Source organism: Pseudorca crassidens, chromosome 18 (genome assembly GCF_039906515.1).
Source record: "Pseudorca crassidens isolate mPseCra1 chromosome 18, mPseCra1.hap1, whole genome shotgun sequence".
In the NCBI taxonomy this organism is placed as follows: Eukaryota; Metazoa; Chordata; class Mammalia; order Artiodactyla; family Delphinidae; genus Pseudorca; species Pseudorca crassidens.
The window spans coordinates 15,568,448-15,594,706 of NC_090313.1; the positions used below are offsets into that span (position 1 = coordinate 15,568,448).

Below are 26,259 nucleotides of genomic sequence, written 5' to 3' on the forward strand. Positions count from 1 at the left end.
TGAATAATTTTCTAGTTCTGCAGTGTCAGGTGGTACCCAAAGGCTTCACTGGGTTTCTCCCAGTGGCCCGCCTCAGGGGATAGGGTGAGAAGGGGTATCAGCTGGGGTCCTGGCCCACCTTCTTCCATCTGTCTTGCCTTCACCAGAGATGCCCTCCTTTGTTTAGTTTTTTTTTTTTAATTCTCTCGTTTTAAAGTTAGTTTTATATATATATATATGTATGTATAAACTTTTTATTTAATACTGGAGTATAGACAGTGAACAATGTTGTGATAGTTTCAGGCGCACAGCAGAGGGACTCAGCCATACTGCCTTAACCAGAGCTGCCCTCCTTTGTTTAGTTTTGCATCCTGGGATTTCCCATGTTTTGTTTGCAACTGAATGAATCAGCTGTGTCTTTTTTTGTATGGTGAAAAAATAGAAAAAATCTTCTGCACATTACTTTATATAACTTTGTAAGTGAGGGAAACTGCAATGATGTGTCACATGTGTTAAAAGAAAATGATTAGACTGGCTGTAGTTGAAGCAGTTGCCTGATTTGGGGAAGACTGGCTGCTTGTGATGGGTTGTTCGTTCCTAAGTTCTTTCTCAGACTAAAGTGCATTGGTTCTGGCTGAAGTTTTCGCTTGTGGCGTGGGGTACCAAGGCATTAGAGCCATCCCAGTCTTAGGGCCTCCTTGTTTAGCTACTTTATCAGGTGGAATATTGAATTTTCTAACTTCTGCGTTTGTGGGGAGGTTGTAAAGACCATGAAGACGCTGCAACGCCGCTCATGGGTTCTCTCAATTCCCATGTTGTCTAAACAGACTATATTGATACTCCCACCAACATCTGTGCTTTCTGCTTCCCTGAAGATGCCCATGATAGTTACGTCAGTGGTCTGCATTTTAAATTCCCGATCACACATTTCTTTCATATCCCCCAGTACCTAACGCAGGGTGTGGCAGAGAACAGAATGCTCAGTTCAGTTGAACTGAACTGGATTTGTTAACCAGAGTTTCAGATCTAAGGATCATTTTTTTAACAAAAATCATACTTTAAGATTAATTTACTTCTCTTGACCAGTATTTACATTATATTAGTATTATCAAATGCAAATGCATTCCTTTCAAATTCTTTATTGTTCTTTTAGGGAGAAATGGTGCAAAAGGGGACGTACACTGAGTTCCTGAAATCTGGGATAGATTTTGGTTCCATTTTAAAGAAGGAGAATGAGGAGACTGAGCCATCTACAGTTCCAGGATCTCCAGCTCTGAGGAATCGCACCTTTTCCGAGTCCTCAGTTTGGTCTCAACAGTCTTCCAGACCCTCGTTGAAAGATGCCGCTCCAGAGGACCAAGATGTGAGTTTGTCATCCTGCAAATGCCCTGGTCTGTCTGCTCTCAGTGGACTCGTGGACCTTCAGTCTTCTCCACTCGTGACATCTTCGTTTGTCCCAAAGTAGATCCTAAGCTGCCTAGGCCTTATTCCGTGGAATTGGTAGAATTAAAAGGGCATGCAGGGAGCAAGCCTGATTAGGGTTCTTCTTTGGGTGTAGGGTCGAGAATCTTATGGACTCCAGTAGTGGGTCTACTGCTATGAATTCCAGGATGCATGTGATATTGACATTAGAACTCTTCATGTTACCATAGTTAAAATCGTACTTGCTCTGGTAGACCCTGGCTTCCCTTGTTCATCCAGAGGCTTAATTTGAAGAACCCCTCATACCCAGCCTGCTATGACTTACATTAAATCAGCTACGGTTCCTACATGTTGGAATGTTCTGGCAGTGCAGGTGACTGATGGTGGTATTTTTCCCCATTGTCAGATGGCCTGTGATAGGCCAAAGGTAGCATGTCCAAAGGACCTGACACATAGTAGACACTTTGGAGTTAGTTCTTGTCTGTCTTTCTTATCTTTCAAGACCGAGAACCACACCTTATCCACCTTGCATTTCCAGTGGCCAGCATAGAGCCCAGGACATCCATAGCCCATGTGACTCTATAATGTATTCTAAGTCCTCCAGACAGAAATGCAGAAATGCACTAGATCTCCCTTAGAAACATGCACAGGTGTTCCTCGATATCCAATCCCTCACTCTCCAAACCCGGGAGCCTGGATGATTCTGGTAAGTATTCAGATTAGTCGCTCACATTCCAAACTCAGGAATCCCTCTCTGAAATTCAGGAACCAAACAGATTTGGATCATATGCTGCTCCCCTGCTATCCAAACTCACATGTCTCCAGCTCACAGTGTGAACTCAGTTTACTCTATTTAACTAATATTTTGAACCCACACTTTGTTTTATGTTTCTATAATTGAGTGACACAAATAAACTAGAGGGGTATTTTAGCTACATAACATTTTGTATAATTATTTTGGAAAAAGCTTCTGCATTTATAGTTTAATCAGTTATGTTGTAAGGGGGCTATCAATCATGGTGTTCTAATTTAAGCAAAGGTCCCCAAGAACATTGTGCAAATGGTATTCCTTATCTCTAATAGATTCCTAGAAGTAGCATGGTTGGGTAAATGCATACATGGTTTGGCTAGATACTTCCACACCTTTCTCTGTGGGAGGTGGACCATCTTGCACGCTCCTATCAGCATATAAGTTTTGTCTCTTTCCCCACAGCTTTGCAGTGGAGGTCACTGTTGAATTCTAAAAATTGTAGGGTTCATTATTTATATTTTTGTCTCTCACTGCCTTTCCTTTCCAGACTGAGAATATACAGGTTACACTATCTGAGGAGAGCCGTTTGGAAGGAAAAGTTGGTTTTAAGGCCTACAAAAATTACTTCACAGCCGGTGCTCCCTGGCTTATCATCCTTTTCCTTATTCCAGTAAACATCGCAGCTCAGGTAAGTAAGGACATTTATTTTGATTTGTGCCCTGAGGTTGATACTTATAATACTCTTTATACTGTATTATTTATTTTACTGTATTATTATTTTTAATATGTGTATTAAGGGATTTATTTCAGAAAACTGACTCCATGAGATTGTGGGATCTAGCTGGGTGAATCTGAAATCAGAAAGGCAGGTGTGCGGGCTGGAACCCCAGGCAGGAGCTGACCCTGCAGTTTTGAGGCAGAATTTCTTCCTTCTCCAGGAAGCGTCAGGTCTTGCTCTTAAGGCCTTCGTCTGACTGGAGAAGGCCCATCACACTGTTCAGGGCAATGTTCTTTACTTAAGTTCTGACGATAGATGTGAACCACATCTACAAAATACCTTAACAGCAATATCTAGATGAGAGTTTCACTGAGTCACTGGAGACTGGGCTAGCCAAGCTGACACAGAAAACTGACCATCACAGTACCTGTCAAGCTTTTTTCCTTTGAAAAATCCTGACATTTATACAATTATTAACTATATTTTGCAGTCCACTGGGATTTGCGCTGAAAAGCGTTAATATGTGCGGAGCAAAATAAGTGAGACTTACTGGGTGTTGTGTGTCCGTGACAGAGAGATTCTAGGAAAAATATGAAGTCTTTTAAAGATTTTAACATGTCACATGCCCTTCCCTGACCTGTGGTTCTCTGGGATGTGGGGCTTGCCCCGACCTGAGCTGGAAGGACCGTGTCCGTTCTCTGGAGCCTTTCTATCACCCATTCTAGTGAGTGGGGTTTGGAGGGGGTCAGTCATGTCACTGTTTGAGTGATTGTTGTTTCCTGCTCCAGGTTGCCTACGTCCTTCAGGATTGGTGGCTTTCATACTGGTGAGTGATTCCTGGTCTGACCCAAAGTGCTAAAAAATCGACACGAATTCTCAGTTTCCCACACAGTCATGGGGGCGGGGGGATGGGGCTTGTTTAGCCTCCTCTTCTGATCCGCACATAGTTTCCCTGAAGAAAAGTTAAAGTTCCTGCTGGTGGGTGTGACCCTCCCATGGTCTCTCCTGATGTCTGACCCTTAGCGGGTTCCTTACAGACAGTTTTGAGAACTGTAAGTCATGATTCAAATTGAATTTTTATAAGGTAGACAGACACAGGGCCTTGTGAGCTGGGAAACATTTTCCAGCATAAAACATGACCCCTAAATCGAGGTTCATTTTTTTTTGTATTTACCTAATTCCATCTATTGCATAATGTTTTTTCTTCCCTGTTCCATAGGGCGAATGAACAGAGTGCCCTGAATGTCACTGTTAATGGACAAGGAAATGTAACTGAAAAACTCGATTTATACTGGTACTTAGGAATTTACTCAGGTAAAATTGAATCATCTGGTCTATTATACGAGAGTCTGAGGTGCTTACTATGAGCCTGTGTGAGCAACTAGGGCTTCCAGGAGTAATTCAGTAATGTCTTAACAGATTAAGAGTCTGAGTCGCATTTATTCTGTGAATTAATTAGAATAATTATTTTTAAAATCTACTAGAAGAGAGAGGTTGAATGAAAACTCTTAATTTGCTCTGTACTGGATTTTGGAAGTTAAACCAGGATTGCACATTCAGAAAACCAGCCACTGGAAATATGTGGCTATTGTCTACTCTAATAGGTTGCTTTAGCTAAATCTTATATCATTATATGGATGGGCAAGAGGATTAGAAACGGATCCCCACCCTGTGGTTCGGATTGTTCCAATTCTTTCTGAATAAACCTTGGCTTTTATGGACCTTGGATGAAATCCTCTGGCAGCAAGGGCACCCACATAAAAGCATTATTCCCTCGTAGGTATGCAAAACTCCCCTTCGCCACATTGCTCATCTCTTGGGCTTCACTAATTACTTAAGAGAGAAGCTAAGCAGGGAGAAATCCAGTGTCTGGGAATTAGGATTCCGAGTCTTTCTTACCTTGAGATCACAATGTTATCGTGTCCGCAACTGTGCGATTAATTTAACTTCTGGCTTGCCAGGCTAATATTAACATGGCTGTCTGTTTTCACAAGAGTGCCTAGAATATATGTAGCTTTTAAAAGGAAATCCTCATCTAAAATTTTAAATATTCCCGCAGGAAATACTCACACAAGCCTTCTGCAAAGATAGAGTGAGTTATCTTTGTAAGAACATACTCGCTGAAATTTTGTGTGTATTTCGTTGATCTCTTGCTAAGAAATCTAAGCCCATTAGCTGTTTACCTTCTCAGTTGGTGGACTATGAGGGCTTAAAGGAAGAAGGAAGGGATTTTGTTATACATTCATATAGGATGGTGGGCTAAGGAAAGTGCCTATTGATGGAATCCAGGAATTTGAGCGGTTTTCAGGGTTTAAATAAGTGTTGTGTCATCTAAAGGGAAAAAAGTACTTGGTGGAATATTTATTACAGAAGTTATTCTATTTAGCATTGTGAGTTCAAAAGATCTTAGGGGAGGGTATTTTAATTTTTAGGTGCATAGTAAGTACTCATATCACTAACAAAACGGAATTTAAATGATTATTTATAATTCGTATTTTTCTTACAATTCAGTTAGTTAGAAGTAGATTTTCTGCTTGAAAATTAATGTGGTATTGTCAGATTCTTTAAAGCTACTTGGGCTTTGTCTACAAGGAAATGGTAGTCAATCATTTCTCCTGTTACCTGTTAATTCACATGCTGTTACCAAAGCATATCACAATATTAGATCGAGACATGTTGTAATTAGTAAGATTTCAAATGCGAAGAAGGGACCATCAACTACTTTTAAAAACTGTCTTTCTTCTGAGCTTTTAGTAGAATGTATAATTGAATTAGGAAATCCTTGAATGAAATGTTATTTTACACTTGATGTTTTTCCCCATGAGGTTTCTGTTTAATGAGAGGAATACCATGATTTTTATATTCTTCTTTTTAAATGTACCTTGTGAATGCATTAAACTCTTTTAGAATCCAGATGCTTAATGGAATAAAGTATTTACGTAATATCTTTATAAGCTGCGTGGCATGGTTTAGCATCCTTGAAGAAAAGGCAGAGATCTTGTGCTGAGTGGTTTCTCTATTTCAGGGTTAACTGTATCTGCCGTCCTTTTTGGCATCGCCAGATCTCTGTTGGTTTTCTACGTCCTTGTTAGTTCCTCACAAACTTTGCACAACCAAATGTTCGAGTCCATTTTGAGAGCTCCAGTATTGTTCTTTGATAGAAACCCAACAGGTAAGTCAGACACCAAGTTTCTCAGTAAATATGTCTTGTTATCGTACTTAATGCCTGATTACGTTTGATATTTGAGATGCTTGGAAGAAAATCACTGCATGTTGATCCATTTTCTACAAAAAGCTTTGCTGCTGTTTTTTGCCTATGAGAGGATATCTGAATATAGAGGCATATAAGCTTTTATTCCAGTTTATGTGTGTGTGGAAAGATAAGTGTATGCTCACTTTGCAGAATGATTTAGGAGCCGATTTGTTGTGTGGCAAATGAAACACCCTACATTTGATGCAAATATATTTAAATATTTTTGGCTAGTTGCTAAAATATTAGCTGTGTTATATTCTGTTAAGGTAGGTTGTCTGCTAGAACCTTCTTATAATGAATCTCTACACGACAGGCTGTGTGTTTCTTTCTTTCATTTCCCATCTGCTTGTGGAATCACAGAGCTCTGGCATGTGCCGTGACTATGACGTTTACCTAGAATGGTAATGAAAAATTAATTAAAACCCAAGATTAGTGAAATGTAAACATCCTTTTCAATAAAATTAACTGTGTAATTTACATTGGGCTTTTGGTGGCATGTAAGAGGCCTTGTGGTACACAGCAGGTGGGTCTTCAGTAGTAAGTTTCTGGATATGAGTGTCCCTGGAGGTTTTTCAGTGGTTGCTTCCTCCACACTCAGGCCTTTGACCCGTCTTGCTCCTGACCTGGGCTCCTATGAAGAGTTAGTTCATCAGCATACATGCCCTCTCTGTTCACTTGGTTCGACTTGTGGTGAGGCCCAGGGTGGCTTTGTTTTTGCAGGCAGTGATTGACAGTACCTTTCAAGGCAGGGATGTGGGCGGGAGGGAGGACAGGAGTAGCCTTGGCTTGGCCATCAACTAGCCATGTGACCAAGGCCAAAGCAGATACATACTGCTGAGCAGGCGAATCTCAAGGCAGGATGTTGTCGGCCTTGTTGTAAACGTATGGACTCTGGAGCCAGCTGCCTGGGTTCAGTTCTGGTGCTAGTTACTAATAGTAATAGTCCGTTAACGTGATATTAATATTTATGTGTTGGTTATTTAATTTCTCTGTGTCTCAGTTTTATCTGTAAAATGGGGGTGCTCTTCACACACTCATTAATATATTGATACTGTTAGAATTAATTAGGTTAATACATTCACAGCGCTTAGCATACGGTCAGTGCCTAATGAACCTTAGTGACTATGAATACATGGTATCTGGGAACATCCTCTCCTGTGAAATGGGAACAACTGCTGCCCCTCCTGTTTCCCAAGACTGTCGTGAGGATTCAGGAAGACTGTGCAGGGCGGCATGTTGTGCAGATTTATTCAGCACGTGTTGTTTAGTCCAGGCACTGTGCAGAGCACAGGACGGTAAACGGCAGAGGCCCACACAGATCTCGTCTTTTTATGTCATCATCATGCAAAAGTGATTGGAGGATGATGTGCTATTATGGCTGTGAAGTTGCTTCAATTTGTCAGTTAATGTGAAAACTACAGCCATAAAGTTGGGAGCAGTAAGTGGGACTGGATGTCTGTTATCACAGCCTCTGAGTGCTGGTGACCACAGTTAACCAGGCTCTTCATGTTCAAGACCTGTAGGCTTCTCCAGGCACTGGTTTATTTGTCATTCAAGGATTTGGGACCACGTTTAAATCTTTGAGGTCACTCATCTTAGAGCAGCTGGCACGCTCGTGTTTACCTTGCCTCCCCCTCCTGTATGTATTAGCAGGACTTGATTCCTTCAAGAAAATACAAGCCCAAATAAGTACTACAAACATAGGCCTAGTTTGCCCAAAAGGTTTAGGGGCCAAGAATTACTTATTTACTCTTTTAGTGGTAGATGAAAACTTTTTTTAATTAAAAATTTTAAGTGATCGAATTTAATTTTCTGTTTGGATAAAAATTTTGTGCTTTTTACAGTTGGAAAAAGTACAAATTCTTACATGGGTAAGAATTATGCCTCTTAGTTGACATTATTGATTGTGTATAACCTAGTAATTATATAATACTTTTTAAAACTCCCCTCTACAGTAGAGAGATGGACATGCTTGACTTTTACGTTGCATTAAATATCTGCATTTGATGCGTCCAAGTTCCTAGCATAAAGTTGTGGCCCCTGAGTTCCAGAGTATGTTCTCCAGGTAGCGTGGAGAGATCAGGAAGCATATCCTTCCATTGTCAGAGCACACTCTCCAGGAGACCCCAGGGGTGAGTAAGTTTCCTGTGAGTTCAGGATCCTGACAGCCTCCCAGAGTTAGAAAAGGGAGGGAGAGGAAGGACTTTGGCCAGTGTGTAGAGTTGGCATGGTGACCGATGGAAGCTGGAAACTCCAGGCAGAGGCCCATCGGATCTGCCCCATACCCAGTCTGGCTGGGATTTGCAAGCAGTTCGCCAGAGTTCCCTTCTGCCCACTTGTGCCAGTAGATTCTCACTGACCCTGAACTGGATTGTCACTATGCCTTTTATACATTCATCCATTGGTGGGAATGCTCCAGATGTCCCGTCTCCCTTCTCATGCTTCATCTCAGATCCTCATGAACTTTGTTAGACGCTCGGGTACTCTGCACTTATGCTAAGAACCAGGCCTCCAGGGGAAGTTCCTGAAACACGGGTTGTCCTACCAAAGTCCCAAGTTCACTTGTATTTTAAGAAGGAGGGCAGAGTCAGCCTGGCAAGTGTGCGGTTCTTCTGTATAGCATAGTTTCTCTGCCTGCAGTTGAACATTCCAGGAAGCCGATTTTAAAGAGGGTTCCATCCCTCTAAGCTCCAGTGGCTATGTTACTCTCCATTTTGAATCCTTGTATTGGGCGCATGAAGTTTACTTAGTTTGTTTATGTAATTTGATAGCCTATTGCCTACGGGTCTTTCATAATCTGTTCCTTAGACTGGCAGAAGCAGTGTTTCCTTTTCTCCTTTCTTCTCACCTTCCCGTTAGCTCACCGTCTCTCTGCTGCGCTTTCTTCCTTCGGTGTATTTTAGTAATGGCACTGTGTGTGTTTATTAAAGTGCCACACATTTCCGGGGGCCCCGACATTTCTTACACGATTTGACTGCAGCTGGATTTGAACAGTATAGAGCCTTTGCAGATGTGGGCTGTGTCCCTGTGCTGTTTGCTGCGTCCACCTCTTCCTAGCCAATCTTTGTCTTTTATCACCAAAGCTGCATTTCACTTGTATCAGATCTTCATACACAGGTAACGCAAATCTCAGGTCAACAGTAAATCAGTTAGAAATTTAGAGATCATTACTATTTTGAATCCAAATTGTGTTTCCGTTGAACAGGCAGAAGTTGTTTTATTTTCTACATCTGGCACAAGAGGGCAGCATGATCTACATTATTTCAGGGATATAATGTAAGGGGCACCTTATTGCAAGATCTGCTTTTTTTGTATTAAAGATTTCTTGGAAATTCCATTTTTATGTCTTGAATCTTTGTATTTTGTAGTATTGATACAGAATTTTAAAAACACTGTTGTGGTTTATTATGTGTGAAACAGTAAACTCTTGTTGTCCTGAAATATCTAGCATTTCAAACAAGGTATTTAGATCTCTCTCTTTTTTTTTTTTTTTAATAACAAGTTTGGTTGTTTTTTTTTTTTTCGGCTGCGCAGGGCGGCATGGAGGGTCTTAGTTCCCCTACCAGGGATCGAACCTGCCCTCCTAGCCGTGGAAGCACGGAGTCTTAACCACTGGACTGCCAGGGATTTCTTAGCTTATGTGTTGTACCCTAGTCACTGGAATAGACTGCTGTTGACTTTTTTTTTTCTTGGCTGCTTTGGTTGCTGCGCGCCGGCTTTCTTTAGTTGCGGCGAGCAGGGGCTATTCTTAGTCGTGGTGCACAGGCTTCTCATTGCGGTGCCTTCTCCTGTTGCGGAACATGGGCTCCAAGTGAGCCGGCTTCAGTAGTTGTGGCACGCAGGCTCTAGAGCGCAGGCTCAGTAATTGTGGTGCACGGGCTTAGCTGCTCCGCGGCAGGTGGGATGGGATCTTCCCGGGCCAGGGATCGAACCCGCGTCGCCTGCATTGGCAAGTGGATTCTTAACCACTGCACCACCCGGGAAGCCCCGCTGCTGACGTCTTGACTGGATATATTTTAATTCCTGAAGGGTAAAATACGGTCAGTTGTAGGACCTGAGTCAAACATGAGTTTTGTAAGAAATATGACCACACAGTTTCTTCCATTTTCATCCATGCCATCAGAGTCAGCAGAAATATTTTATTCTTATCAAGTGTCTAGAATTTCACCCTTTGTTTTGGAGAAAAGATGAGAAGAGGGTTGTCCTGCTTTTTCATGCCTAATCCTTGTGACAAGACACTTGGCTGAGTGCTTGGAGTGCAGTGGATTCCGGATAAATAATTGTTTATTTTCTGTCAGTTTGCTAATTTGGCTCTAAGAAACTGTGCCACCGGCGTTGCTAGATGTCGTATTTCTTCTCTTACGGAAACGCGAAGTTAATTGGATTGTGGCCAGTATGTTCATTTCACGCAACTTATTTTTCTGCAGTGTGCGCACACGTGTTTGTTCACTTATTTATGCATTCAGTGTAAAAAGAAAGGTACAAATGTATATCTTTAGTTTTTCTTTACAGATCAAGTTAAGTTAGAGCTAACGCATTATCAAAAGAGAAAAAGTACTAATTTCTTTTGTTCTTTTTATTCTTCTGGTAGCACTACAGTCTAAGAGAAGACATATTCTCTTATCTTCTGTAATCAGAACTCTAGAATTGCCCTAAGGATTAATATTTCCAACTTGACTGAGTGGGAAATGAGGCTCTGCAGATTTCACGCATGTAAAATACCCCGAATTAGGATGTGCATCATGGAATTGAGGGTTGGAGCAAGGAGGAGGGTAGTGGAGGTTTGAACTATTGCCGTTTCTTTAACCTGGAAAGGGAGTCCTTAGCCTCCACTACAAGTTGCTAATGAACTTGTGAAGAAGTGAAAAGTGATTTGAAAGCAACGTGGTGAGCTTTTTGTAGTATCAGAGTAACCCTCTTGCTCTAGTATTTATAAAATCGGTTGTCAACAGACCACTGCCTTGCTAGAAAAAAGAGTCATCCGTAGGGAAGAATAATAATTGCAGGGATACCTGTCTGTTTATTCAGTTCAAATGACCACTGAGGTTAGTGCTAAATGCATATTTTTAACAAGTATAATATTTCAGAACTGTCAAAATTACCTTGATAATAGGCCTGTTAAATTATAGCTCTATAAGTTAGGAGGTAAGATGGCTCTGCTTAGCACACAATAATCTATGCCTGTCCACACAAGTGATTCTGCTGAGCAGGTAGCGTGTTAGAACAAGAAATACTGGTCCTGAAACCTCTGATTTATGGTAGGTGTTGTTTTGACACAGCATCATTCAGACGATTTACAAGGCAAGGCTTCGTGTTAAAATACTTCACCAGTGTCATCATTCGTCACCGACATAAATATTCAGTAGTGACGCTGGAAAATTGGTAATACGCCCATTCATGCCAAATCACTTGCTATGTTTCCTTTCAAGTGAGATCTGTTGTGGATATGGTTAAAAGAAACTATGATTTTTCTTCCTTGAGAGCAGATGAGCTGTAAGTAATTGAGAATAAGAATAACAACTATCCTGACAGCTTTCATGTACTCATCTTGCCTAGGTTGCTTTTAATTCTGGCTTAAGTCCTACAGCCTCACCGCCCCCCCCCCCCCGCCTTTGTTTTTCTTCCCTTTCTTTGCTTAGTGCACATTGTAGAGAACATATTTATATGTACATTAGTTAAAGAGGCTTTTTGTGTTCAAAGGAAGAAGTTAGTCATCATCTGAAAAGCTTTGTTGCAAAACTAAAACACACATTTCCCCTTTCATTTTTCCTTGTTAAAAATAACAAATGCAAGTGACTATAATGGGAATAACACAAAAGATTTCATCAATCATGATGATTCTCAATGGCCACATAAATATTACTTTTTCAGGTTTCAATTAAACAGCTAATAGTTTGAAGTAGGTGTGGTAATTAAATCCTGTTGGGTTGTGACATATTAAAAATAATGTTTTTCACGTAACAATGGTTATATGTACTTAAAGTCTTATCAGGGTGATATTAAGTCACATTTTATGGGTGTTGCGCGTTTACTGCTAATAGTATCATAGAAGCCTTTGTTACGAGTTTAAATAGTTACATATATTTGATTACCATTGTTATTTTGTCAGTAATCTCTATAAAGGTGATTATTATAGCACTTGTCTACACCTGGTAAATATTGCAACATTTTGGTGTACATTTTAAATCTATTAGAATGTTCTGATTACTCTTTATCCATTTTTTTTCTCTGTTAATAGTCATACATGGAAATACGGACAATTTAGTAACAGAGAAAGCACTGTCGTTCTCCAATAAAATGTTAAAAAGATACGATTTGAGAAGCTTGTACCTTGTTCGATGTGCTAATGGTACTGTCCCCGGAAATTGTTAAGGATGACATTTTACTTGATTGCATTTAAAACTTTTCCAACATCGTAGGATATAGAAGTTCTCCACTTCATTTTAATATGTGTTGTCTCAACCTTCAGCTTAATTGGAGCCAGGCGGTCTTTGGTACCCAGGACTTCACTGCTGTATTCCAGTTTCTGGTCTTAGTGTGCTCAGTAATTTGGCATTATTTTATGGGATGTATGAATTATAGTACAGTTATCCCTTGGTATCCTCGGGTGGTTTGTTACAGGACCCCTGTAGATACCAAAGTCTGAGTAAGCTCAGTGTCCCTAATACAACCTATGCACATCCTCCCATATACTTTAAATCCCTGCTAGATTACTTACACTTTTACTTATATAAGCAAATTCAAGTTTTGCTTTTTGGAGCTTTCTGGGATTTTTTTCAAATATTTTTGATCCATGGTTGGTTGAATCCAAGGATGTGGAACCCATGGATGGGAAGGCCCAAGTGTAAGTGTAATTCAAATACTGTTATTTAACAACACCTGCCTCCCCAGACACACACACACAATTACTTCAACCTTGTAGCTGTTTGTGACAGTCAGAAAATACATCAAAGTAGTTTTACGACACAGTTCATTGCTTTTGTACAGCTATTTCAAGAGAAACTGGAATAGTTCTTCGAGGTCGGATTCAACAACAATAAACATTAAGTATATCAGTTTCCTGGATTGAAAATTCCATATGGTTTTGCTTTACGGCCAAGTCTTTCCCCTCAAAGATTTGATTTCAAAGCTCTCCTATGACACCATGGGGCGAAGTTTGATTTTCATTTTCTAGCTGGAGCCTTCATCTTCTGTTACCATTTCTTCCCTGCCTCTCCTTTATTTTAAACATTATTATTATTTTGCCATGAAGAGAATGGGAAAAAATCCAAATATTAATAACATTGAGCCAGCAATGTTTTATTTCACATAAAGTTATGTTTTAGTTAATTAATTGATTTATTTTAAAAATATTTATTTATTTGGCTGCGCCAGTCTTAGTTGCGGCGTGTGGGATCTTCTTTGCCGTGTGCGGGATCTTCTTTGAGGCGTGTGAGCTCTTAGGCCTCTTAGTTGTGGCATGTCGGGTCTAGTTCCCTGACCAGGGATCGAACCCGGGCCCCCTGCATTGGGAGCCTGGAGTCTTAGCCCCTGGACCGCCAGGGAAGTCCCCATAAAGTTATGTTTTTAATCTCTATAGTACTTTTCGCAAGTACAAGTAAATTATAATTTAGGTAATTATGTATTGACTGCCTGTCTCCTCTGTTAGCCTTGTGCTCTCTGCCCTCCTAGAGTATATCTGTGGTGTTACTGTGAAAGCCTCCAAGTCAGGATTGGGCAACTGTAGCTGCTTTGTAAGTATTTGTTGACTGGATAGAAGAAAGGGTGTTCAGGAGTGTATTTGAATCTCTCCATGCCATGATCTCGAAGAACAATGGAAGTTTACAGTCTTGAAAGAACACTTGGTGTTTATATTAAATTGAATTCTTCCTTATAGTTTATTTTCCAAAGTAGAATTTGTAATAGATTATTTATGGTGGACTTTGTTTTTGGTGTTTGATGGCATGAAGAAAAAAACCACCCATATTGGTTCTTTGGAAGCTGCGGCTCATAGAACCAGACTATGCAAGGTTCCAAGTTCTCCTAATGCCAGTCAGTCACGGAAATGAAACTGTCAAACACCTAATACGTTCCCCTGTGGTTTAGTTGTGCATTGAAGACGAGTCTTGGCACTTAAGAGGGTTAAATATTTGATACCTGGTAGTTTTACCTTATAAACTACAGTCCCTTAAGAAGTAAAGAGGGGGAATTCAACCATTTTAAAATGTCAGTAGACATTAGTAAACTGTTATTAGACAGGGAGCTCAGATGTAGGTGGAGATGTTGCAGTGTTCCTGCTCCGCTAGAACAGAGCTTTAGAAGAACTGTCACTTCACTTTTAACTGGGGCTTTTTTACTCATCAAAATGACCATTTATTGGTCATTTACTGGTTGTCAGTTGTGGTCCCAAGCACTGGAGCAAAAAGTCCTGTCTTCAAGGCATTTGCAAATTAAAAAAATTGCCGACAGTGGATTATTTATTATTATTTTTTTAATCTAGTGTTAATATTCTACAATTCCATATAGAAAAGGTACAGATTCAGAGGCCTGTGGGCTCTTAGTTGTAGCATGTGGGATCATAGTTCCCCGATCAGGGATCGAACCCATGCCCCCTGCCTTGGGAGCATGGAGTCTTAACCACTGGACTGCCAGGGAAGTCCTCTTTGGGCTTTTTAGAAGTGTGTTACAAATGCTTTGACAGTAGGTAGAACATAAGCAATGACATTTTCTCCATAAGTAATGGTATCATGAAATCAACTATGATCTGTTGAGTGTTCTTTTCATTCTTGGTAACCACAATTATTCTGTGAAGAATTTCCCCCTCATATAGATAGAAAGTCCGTCTGACAAGCTTCAAAGTGCACTTTGAGTGGAAGTTTATTAAAATACTGTGGTTAAATGGAAAGATGTCATGAAATCAAGTTCTCTGTTCTGGAAATATTTTCCTTTCATTTCTTTTTTGCATCTGCATTTTAATAGATTGTATCACACGGGGAAATGTTTCAACCTCTTGAACACCTGGAAAGTCTATTTTAGACTTGTTATGTGTTTAAGAATCTTTATCCAGACATTATTCCAAATAGTCATGCTCCTCATGATGGGGAATCCTGCCTCTGGGTCTGCTGCTGGGAGAAGGCAGTGCCACCGAGCAGCGTGTTGTTAACACGTCAGGAGAAACCAGAGTACCTGCCCTGGTTGATTTTCAGCCCAAGTTCCTGATTTTGGGATGTTTAAGTCAATATTAGTTAATGATTTCTCTCTGAACTTCAAGTGGATGTTTCTAGAAGTGATTTTTTTTTTTTGCGATACGCGGGCCTCTCACTGTTGTGGCCTCTCCCGTTGCGGAGCACAGGCTCCGGACGCGCAGGCTCAGTGGCCATGGCTCACGGGCGCAGCCGCTCCGCGGCATGTGGGATCCTCCCGGACCGGAGCACGAACCCGCGTCCCCCGCATCGGCAGGCGGACTCTCAACCACTGCGCCACCAGGCAAGCCCTGGAAGTGTTCTTTTGACTCAGTGACTGATCTTATTCTTTACGCTGCTTGAGGCATATAATGAAAATGTATAGAGACTTTTGAGGGTGTGGTAAGAAAAACAAAGCTTCCACCTCTTTCTGTTCTACACAAAGATATTTGAACAGATACCACAGTGCATGTGGATTTGTCCTTAAACATATTTTCTTACATAAATAATTCTGTTTATCTAGGTTAGTAGCAGTGCTTTGAGATGTAGTCAAGATCATGGATTAATTTTTTTTCATTACCTTCACATATTTAAACATAGAATAAGAAATGGTTGCTTTCTTACATGTAGTCATTATTTTTAGAATTTTTTTTATCTTTTCTGTTGGTGTCAGACTGGCCTGGGCTCATTAAATTTATTTCCTTTGGAACTATAAATTTATTATTTTTCCTTTTTGGAAAATAAAGTGGCAATAATATCCTAAAATTATATCTCATGGTAATATAAATCTTAACTATATTTTCCTCTTAGCATAGAAATGAAAAGGTTGTCAAATATGGCTTAATGAGTTCCACCGATGGGTGATACTGTAGACAGAAATATTTTTTATTGGTGCCAAGTTTTAAATGTTAGTCTTGACATAATCCTGTAAATAGGAGGAAAATAAACACGTATTTCAAGATGATGAGTAATCAGTGTTGCTAGAAAATTGTTCTTCCTTGACTTCAAGATTAAATAAATCGTTGTTGACATAAATAGCCATGCTCATAAAAGGCAGCACCTGTGTAATCCAGACAGTCAGTGGTTTAGCCTTCAATCAGATAAGCTGCTGTGTTTGTAAACAAATTGTCAAGTCTTTAGACCAGGTGAGTATATTTCAGTCATACATTAGGGAATTTTAAAACTTGAATGAAGGAGGTTTAATTCCCCTTGATATCAAATTTTTTAACCACTCACATCTCCTTTCACAAAGTAGACACTATAAGAGTTTCATGCTTAATTGACCTGGCCTTCAGGTGTTTCATCTCTTAGTTGTTGTTATAACCAAGTTGCCAACTTTTTAACATAAGATCAAGGTTTGAAATTTTAGGTAACACAATGAGTACCTTACAGGTTTCGGATAAACATTGAGTATTTTTAAAAATATACCTCATCTTTTCTCTCCCCCTAATTCTTATGTCCATTTTTTTTTTTTTTTTTTTGCGGTACGCGGGCCTCTCACTGTTGTGGCCTCTCCCGTTGCGGAGCACAGGCTCTGGACACGCAGGCTCAGCGGCCATGGCTCACGGGCCCAGCCGCTCCGCGGCATGTGGGATCCTCCCAGACCGGGGCAAGAACCTGTGTCCCCTGCATCGGCAGGCAGACTCTCAACCACTGCGCCACCAGGGAAGCCCCCTCTTATGTCCATTTTTTATTTGATATCAGATAAGAGAACTTTGTCATCAGTAGACATTTTAAAGCTATTAATGGAAATGGAGTTGGGATGTAGGTGGAGATATTGCGATGTCTTAGATCTGCTAGAACAGAGCTTTGGAAGAGCTGTGCCAGTCACTTCACTGGCACGATCAAGACCCTCTTGATTGAAGCACAGTTATCTTAAGCAGCATTGATGTGGGCTGGTGGTGGTGGTGGTGGTGGTGGTGGTGGTGGTGGTGGTGGTGGTGTTGTGTGTGTGTTTGTGAATGAGAGAGACTTCTTTTGAGTTAGATTGTCACACCAGAACAAGATTCGTATTATTAGATTCTATTAAAGAGATGTAAAATTTAAGGTTTGAATATTAACCAGACAATAAAGTGATCTTTGACTTTACCAACACCAAATTGAATGGTTTTCCTTTATTTTACAATAGTGGTTTTGACTACTGTAATTTGATATCCACAGTGCCCAGTGGTAAAGAGAACAGACTTTGGAATCAACCTGCCTGAATGTGAATCCAGCTTGGCCAGTGACAGACCTTTGTCCAGTCATTTAAACTATCTGCCTCAACTTTATCTTTACAATGGGGATGATTGTATAATAATAGCACCAATGTTGTTTTATGTGTGTGAGAATTACTTTATGTAAAGCACGTAAAGCAATGCCCAAGAAATAACTGACATTGATTGAATTTTGACTAAGTGACATCATGAAATTTTAGCGATTTTCCTTTTTGTCTTTTCTTACCCCTACAAAATCCAGAGGAATATGTTAATTTTGATAAAATGGTGGGAAAGGATGTGTGTATTTTCCCAGATGCAAGGAAAAATATGTAAATGATCAAGACTAACAACCTACAAAGCAAAATCAACGGCATGTTTTTTGTTTGTTTGCTTGTTTTGTTTTTGTTTTCATCGGGGCTTAGCTTCGTTCCTGAGTTCATTTTAATCTAGTTTCACAGCGGGAGCTCAGTTTTGCATGTAAGTACCAAACATCTGGTCTGTTTTGTTTGTTTGAAAATGATACGGCTGAAGTTTATTACAGAAGTCTATTGTATAATTAAGTAAAGACAGTTTGAAATTTTATAATATAACTTCTATTTAAATGGAACATTGTAATTATTCCAGGGAACGGCTGTACTTCTTAGGAGCAGCAGGGACTTACTATTTTTTAAAGAAAACGCTGTAACTGGTCAAAATGTATTCACCTTTTCCAAAAAGCATGAAAAATGGCAGATTTCACAAGTGAAAGTTAAAGTTGACCTAAGGCAGTTTTAGACTGTCCAGCCTTCACATTTTATTCATGGGATGTTTTTAGAGAAATTTCGTGGTTTGTTCACTCAGGTTAATTCCAGGCAGTTTTCCTGCATTTCCGTCAGATGGACATTCTGATACTTCAAAACTTCTTCTCGTGCAAAATAATGGTTAAAGCAGCTTGGGATGAAAATGAGATTCCCTGTTAGTTGTTATAAACCGTAGATTACATTTTTAATGCAGTTAAAGGCATACCAAATGCAACAGAACAAATACAGTTTTCCTATAAATATTTCTCAATTAGCATTAATAAACGAACCATGTAAATGCCATAACTTACTGGCTGGGTAAAATGGCATTGAGGTCCCTGAAGAATACATCATTTTGGGTGGAGAGACCTAAGTGAAGACAGAGAGAGCACTTAACTTGGTTAACACCTGCCTGCCAGGTGGCTGTATTAGTTAGGCAGGGAGCCCCTACCTTGTCCCAAGTCTTGGCATTCAAGAACTCAGTTATGTTTGAGAGGCCTTAAGCTCTGAAATTCAATGATTTTATCATCCTGCAGAACTGGCTTAGAAATAATTTGATGAAGAAGAAAACCAAAAATAGGTTGTAAGGACTTAGAGGATTTTTGTGATAGTAGTTTCCGCACACGGTATAATGTTTCAGAGATCTGCTGCACGACAGGTTTCGTCTGTTGGCAGTTATAATGTAGTTCCCTATCATTGAACATCAGCCTGAAGTATGATAAATTTGGACTACTGCCCTATGTCTTGTCATTTCAGAGCAACGTTGGAAATGTATTTGACAATTTAAACTTGTTAAAATACCGTCTCTTCCATTGCTTCATTTCATCTTTAATACCATCGAAGCACAAGAAATTTTTTTGCAGTCTCTTCTGCCTCTGTCAGATGCATGGTCTTCTTTACCTTCTTGCCGAATCCTCTACTTACTGTCCCCATTGGTTTTTATTTGTAAACCATAGAGATATGATGCCTCGAATTGAAAATAATGACCCAGTTTGCCCCAAATCATTAATCATCATACAGATTATATAACTCAATATTTAAGAAGCATCTGCATATGCCAGTGTGCTGGGAATTTTGCATAAGGTAACCAGATACTGTATTCTGAAATCTCCATGGCCATTTTCTAAAGATCCGGCACCCATTCCTACATATTATATATCGTTATACAATAATGGCAGCTCTTCAGGTAGAGGTGAAGTTATGTTTAGCATAGTATTTCCTATGAAATGAATGTGGACATTGTATGAATCAGAAATTGTTTCAGAAATTTCCATGACCTGGACAGTCTGCACGAAACAGGTATTTCAGTGTGTATGAAATGAATGGATATGTGTATCTGAGTGTGTGTGTATGAATTCTTTGATCTTCATCTTCCTCATTTTGTTTATCCAGCTTTTATATGAGCTTCTTGCTTTTATCAGTTCTCAGAAGGATTTAGCATTTGAAAATGAATTAGTTCCCGAATGGGGGTCGGAGATGGATCTTCCATCTACAAGGAAGATGACTGTTTCTGAAAACTAGCTGATCATTTTTGCCTGTTCTCGTGGCCCTATTTTTTAAGAGACTTTTACTAGTGCCTTGTCATGACTTTTAAAAAAGGTATATTTGTGGTGCAACATTGTATAAGTTTAAAGTGTACAACGTATTGATTTGGTCTATTTATATTGCAGTATGATTGATATTGTGTTAGCTGACTAACACCTGTGGCATCATGTAATTATAATTTATTCTCATGTTGGGAATGATTAATATCTAGTCTCTTAGCAAATTTAATATCTATAGTACAGTTTTGTTGTCTGTCATCACTGTACTGTGTTTTAGGTCTCCAGGGCTGCTTTATCTATTAATTGCAAATATAGACCTTTAAACATCTCATTTTACTGTCTGGTTTTATGAGTTTGATTTTTTTTTTTTTTTTTTTTAGATTTCATATTTAAGAGATATCATACAGTATTTGTCTTTCCCTGTCTGACTTATCTCACTTCGCACAATTTCCTCAAAGTCCATCCGTGTTTTTGCAAAAAGAAAAAAGAATTTTCTTTTCTCCCATGGCTGAATAGTATTTCACTGTGTGTGTATGTATCTATGTGTTTATCTATACACATAACATCTTCTTTTTCCATTCATCTGTTGATAGACTCTTTGGTTGTTTCTGTATCTTGGTTATTGTGAATAATGCTGCAGTAAAAACAGGAGTGCATGTATCTATTCTAAATCCTATTCCATTTCTGTCTTGACTTTCAGAATAAAATTTTTGTAATTTTATAACTGATCATAAGTTAGGAAAATGTTAGATCTGAAATTTATATTATTTGATATTATAAGAAAATATGTGGGATCTTGGTTTCATAGTGAGCTCATCTTTGGCATTTAAGTCACTCTTGGGAGTGAAAACAGCAAAGCGTGTGTGTGAGCGTTTTTTCCCTAACTTAAGTGGGGAGGAGTCAGAGAGTAAGAGAGTTAGTTCTCAGATCCTGTCATATTAGAAATGCCGTTAAGCATCCCATGATGTCTTTAATAATTTGCATAAAGAGAAAACTACCCTTAGTAGGCTCTCTTGGAAATATAGTTTAATGTTTAATAGGGTTCATGTTGACTTTAAATGGGAGAATATTATGGTTAGAGGACTCGGGGTGGACAGAATGGAGATCTGAGAAGGTTCCTATTGGGGGAACCACAGCAAAACCACTCCCTGTATTATAGGAACCCCACCCAGCTCTTCGGTAGATCTGAAGATATGGCGGTGCTATCGAAGATTGGGTAAGTTCTCGCATTGGTTTAGTTTAGATAAACCCTGTTACTAACCAGGAGCTTAGAGTTGATAATGATGGCAGCCTGGAGCCATAGATGAATCAATCCAGGTGAAATCCCACTTAAAACCACCTTTTCTCTTTCTTTTATTCAGGCTTTGGTACCTAGTTCGTTTTTCACTCCCCTACCCCATGCCCCTACTCCCCAAATTTATGGTGACTGGAAAGAGAAGAGATTCTTCAGTTGTCTGTTTTACTGTCTGTGTCATGATTTTTTTTGTAGTGACGTTAGTGTTTTGCTTTCTTACTTGTTTGTCTGATATAGAAGTAAAAAAATATATTTGTAAAGTTGCAGGAAAATAGTGCCTAGAATATCTTATTATTTAGTCTATAAGGCCCAATATTTTACAGTGAGACAGTTTTCTTTCTGCTCATTCAACTTTTGCTTATTCACCTTATCCCAATTAGTATAAGGTTAGGATCTAATCCTAATTTTAGCCATCTTTTTGTTTTTTGTTGTAAACTTAGGTGTATAACCTGGAAGTATCACTGTTTTCTTGGTTCCTGGGAAAACCTGTTTCTAGTGTCATTTAAGTTCTGATAGAAATGCAGAAAGAGGGTTTCTGAACCGTTGCGGGCTTGGCCGGCTCCCTGGCTGATGATTGGACCAGCTTCTCCTTTGTTGGGCTAAAGTAACCCAGCGTCGCGGTCCTGGTCCCCAGTTGTCCGTCCTCCCCCCACGTGCCTCACTTCTCAGGTTCTTTTCAAATATTGGCTGAAACATATTAAGGTTTATTTATCAAAAGTGTCATTAATCCGCGGACGCGTGACCCCCGCCCCCGCCCCCGCCCAGTATAATATGTAATTTAGTGAAAGATTGCGTGTGGGGCTTTCTGTTCGTGTGATAGCCTGTGTTCTCCCTCTTCACGCTGCACTTCAGAGCAGTATTAAGTTCTTGGATTTTTGAAACTTTTTGTTTCCTCTGTTGAGGGCACAGGTTAGGCAAAAATAATTGGCTGATAAAGACTGCACCTGGACAAAAACAGAAACAAATGAGACCTAGGTGAAAAGTGAATTGACCTAAGAAATCCAAGGATAAGGAATAATGTGTTTTGATCGGAGAGAAGTAAAACGTTGTCTCGGACTCTCTTCTCCATGCACATTTTGACACATTTCATGGCATTTGCAGGCGAGAACCATTCAGCCTTGGGCCTCCTTGCAGCCTCCACGTTGTAACGTCTTGGTGAATTAAAGCTCTCTTACTCTTTTCTGATGAAAATATTAGCAATTTCGGAATTGTGACTAGTGGATCTGTTCGGCTCTGAGGAAACCTTTCGGTAATGGGACTTTTCATCTGAGGCCCGTGAGCCCACGACTGTCCAAGAGATTGGGGTCTGCCGTGATTTTGCTTCATTACGAGCCTACACCAACATTAGTTAATGCAACCGAGTTTCAAATGCTGCTAAGGAGCACGGTTAAGGTCATGGTCTTAAAGGACTTTTATGTCCTGCAGAAGCCTGATTTTCGCCTAATATGTAGAACAGCTTGTGCAGTATAGCTCTTGGGAGGTGAGTATTTGTTCGTGTAGGTTACAGTCGCCAACATACCCTGAGAGTGGTGGGAATGTCAGGCAGAATATGTATTTTGAGGAAAAAGAAGAACGAGTATGCAAAAATTAGTCATGGAAATCCATAAATACCAGGCCAAGAATATTCCTGCAGATGTGTCCTTTGGGTTTTACTAGGAATGATGGACAGATACATTTTCAGATTTTCCTAATAGAGAATTTTCTTAAAAGTTCAGCAAAATTATGTCTTTATAGGTTTTAAACCCTTTCCCCTTTACATAGAGATTTCTCCTTTCCTCAGTTGCTAGAGTTTTCTGTTGAAAGAATGCACGAGAAGCCTTTTATTCTATGGATTTCTTTTTAACTGTCCCTTAAGAAATACATGCCAATTCTCGAGACTAGTACCCTGGTGCAGCCTCTGGTAGCCTGGATTACCGGGATGGTCTGCTCTTCATGTTGTTTGCTCGTGCAACGAGAAATCAGGTTTTAACACCTGATGAATGCCTGCAAATTCTTCGTTGAATCAGTATCTTGTCCTTAGACTAGCTTTGTTGCCTTTCCTTTGAGGCTGTGGAGTATCCATAGGCTGCCCTCCCCTCTGAGGGAGACAAGAGAATGGAGACACCCCCTTCCCACAGTTGAGGAAACGCAGAGCCTGTGGGTGTATCCACCCTGCGTGTTGGTGAGAGTGCGCTGGGCTGACTTCACGGGTGAGGAGAGGCTTTGAAGAAGGAGAGCCTGAGGCGAGGCTGCGGAAGCAGAACCGTTCTGAGTGGAATCAGGAGTGAGGGGGAGCGGGGATAATTGGGGCAGCACAGAATTCAGTTCTGGTGGTGGGTAGTAGAACGGCTCAGAGTGAACGCTCGAGGCCAGGAGATCAGCGTGGAGTTGACAAAGTTTCCCACGTGGGTTGTTGCCAACTTCATGCCAGGGGATGCTGGGGCGTTTACGGAGGCACACGGTCATGTAGATGTGATTAACCACTCAGACGTTTGGCGCCAAAATATTCCCCTTTTAGAACAGCTACCAAGATGGCGGGCTGTGCCGGCGTGAACCGAGTGGGGAATCACAGTTGAATAAAACACGGGCTCCTTAGATGTCTTGAAAGCTGCAAAGAGGGAACTTAGAATGACAAGCAAGATGAAATCTTATTTTCTTTGTTGAGTTTGGAGAATTTCCGTAGATCCTGCCTTCCTTGAGGTGGAGGCAGACAGAAATCATATACATGTGCACGTTGTTTCTGGGAGCACAGGGCCTCGTTCAGCATGGGCGGCTAGGGTGCGCCCAGGCCGGGGGTGGTGGTTCCCGGCGCTGGGGGAGGTCTCCCTCCCCGCCCCCGCCCCCGTCATGCTTTTGTCACAGGGCCAAGTTTCTGTCTGTGTTGTAGCTGCCACAGGAAGAAGCTGGAACATTCCTCTTGTTTTGAATTAGACCAGTGACTGGCCCCATTTACCGCCCGACACCCACCTCTGATGCCCTCTTTCATCCCTCCTTTGGGTGGTCAGTGCCAGCCTGTCTCCACATTGGCCTCAGAGGCTCATAATGAGGTTCCCATAATACCTCTTTTCTAAATAGTGCCAATCTGAAAGCACCACTTTCTAAACACATTTGTTCAGTCTTTTATCCTTCTTTTGTGATAATGGCTCCCTAAGTTTTTCTCGAGGCATGGTGTCATCCAAACCTGTGTGTCTTCTGCTGGACACCATGTTAGTAACCGTGGAAGTATGGCTGTGATTGGCCTTGTAGAGCCAAGGAGGCTCAGCTCAGGGAACCGGCCGCATGTGCAAGGGGACCTAAGCAGACGGGAGGAGCAGCTGCTGTCGTGGCACAGGTGGAACTGACCAGAGAATGAGTTGGGTTATCCAGGACGTGGGAGCGGCTGATTGGGGTGACCCTGCCCTGGAAACCGGGGAAGGAAGGCTGCTTGCCTGGAGTGGCGCGAGTGTGGGCAGGATGGAGGGGGCTGAGCCAGGCCGGGGCCGGAAACACTTTGAACTCTATCCCGAGATCGGTAGGATCCGTTTGGTAAGATGCCTGATCACACACCTTTCTGTGCTTCCCAAAGCTCCGTCACATCGTGGAACCTCATACTAGGTGGAGTGGGAATTTGGGGGCATTTTCTCCTTTAAAACTTTTGTAATTGTCTGACTCCTAGTTCACACTTAGCCACATGCTTTGTGGCCATTTGATTCTTTGGTTTTAATTTCATTGTATCGGCCATAACTGGCAAATTCTGCCTTCTCACTGTTTATTATTGCTCAGAGTGCCTTACAAAGAGGAAAAAAAACAGCGTATTTTAGCATACCTTTAACACAGAATTACTGCATAATGAGCAACTGTAAAATCTGTGCAAACTTAATTTGAACTCAGGACAGATTACTGGATTGCCTGGATTTATTTTTGTAGTTCTAAGTAATGACTGCTATTTCATAGGCACTCATCTACCCTCGTTACTAAAAAAGTGAATTGTGGTCCCATCTTGGTTCTGGGATAGCAGTGAAGTTGCCCCTTTGTGAGGAGGCAGCTACAGAACACCAGCAGCTCCTCCCTTTCCCTGGGACTCACAGACTTCAGCTTTCTAAAAGTTTTATTCATGTCAGAGGGGGTTTATTATATGAAAAGAGGAGGACATTTTTCCATAAAAATAAAAATGCTGTTCATGGGGGATTCTCCTCCGCTACCCACACCCCTCCTTTCCTGAAAAAAAATGAAACTTTGGTGCTTAATCAGGGTTCCAGATGTTTGTGTGTATTTATTTATTTCGATATTTATAGTGTTTGCTGTCAAGCCGTTTGCCTCCCTGGGTGCATTCCAGAAATTTTAAAAACATACATGGCAAAGCCACAAAGATCAAAGACCTATGTCTTAGGAACTCTTTGTAGCACTTTAGGCCTGTCTCTGAAATGATTTCTATGAAAGGAACCAAGTAAGAGCTCTTGCTGTCCACCTCTTGTCTTGAGGAATGTTCCAGATGGGGACCAAGCACCTGGTGAAGAACCCATCCTGGGTGGGGTTCTTCCTCTCTGCTCAGTGAGGGGTCTTCGCCTGAAACCCTCCTGCAGAACAAGACCTTCTGTTAGCTCGCTGGGACACCTCTGACCTCTTACCACATTTTATCATTGATGTTTTTATTTCTTCCTTTAAAACATAGGCAATAAGTATTTCTCCACCATCCCTGAATATTACTAAATTAACCACATAGAATTTTAAAGACAGCCCATTAGAAATAGGGGTGTCACTTTCTATATTAGTTTAAAAATAATACCATCTAAATGGAAAACGACGAGTTGTTGTAGTAACCATTACCGCCCCCGTGACTAATACCTCAGAATGAGGAAGCGCCCTCAATAGTTGAGGCCGCATAGAAGAATCAGCAGAGGCAGGAGCCGCAGAGCTTTCTTCTGCTACGAGAGCCTCAGACACAAAAGGCCTTCTTTGAAGTTCTTACCCGAATGTTTTAAAGATCATGCGTTTGGGTTATGGCATCATCGATCAACGTTGTAAAAGCAATCAGTAGATGTTTTCTTGCGTCAATTCCTTACCACAGATGTCTTCCGGGAGAGACTTGTGGTGGAAGGAGGAAAGTGACGAAAGGCGGGTAGCTGTGTGAAGTGACAGCCTTGAAAAGAAACCGTCTCTCGTACCTTCATACCTACTCTGAACACACAGTGTTCTCTACAG

At 40.7% G+C, this 26,259-nt stretch overlaps 1 protein-coding gene across 7 annotated transcripts in view; it reads left to right on the forward strand.

Moving 5' to 3' along the window:
• The window catches only part of ABCC4 (ATP binding cassette subfamily C member 4 (PEL blood group)), a 213,621-nt gene that overhangs the window by 101,514 nt on the left and 85,848 nt on the right, over positions 1–26,259 (forward strand). For all 7 annotated transcript variants that reach the window (XM_067713903.1, XM_067713902.1, XM_067713904.1 and 4 more), the window contains 5 exons: positions 1,133–1,342; positions 2,700–2,840; positions 3,659–3,696; positions 4,090–4,184; positions 5,896–6,042. In XM_067713903.1, coding sequence (XP_067570004.1) covers positions 1,133–1,342; positions 2,700–2,840; positions 3,659–3,696; positions 4,090–4,184; positions 5,896–6,042 — 631 coding nt within the window. The remainder of the gene's footprint in view (positions 1–1,132; positions 1,343–2,699; positions 2,841–3,658; positions 3,697–4,089; positions 4,185–5,895; positions 6,043–26,259) is intronic.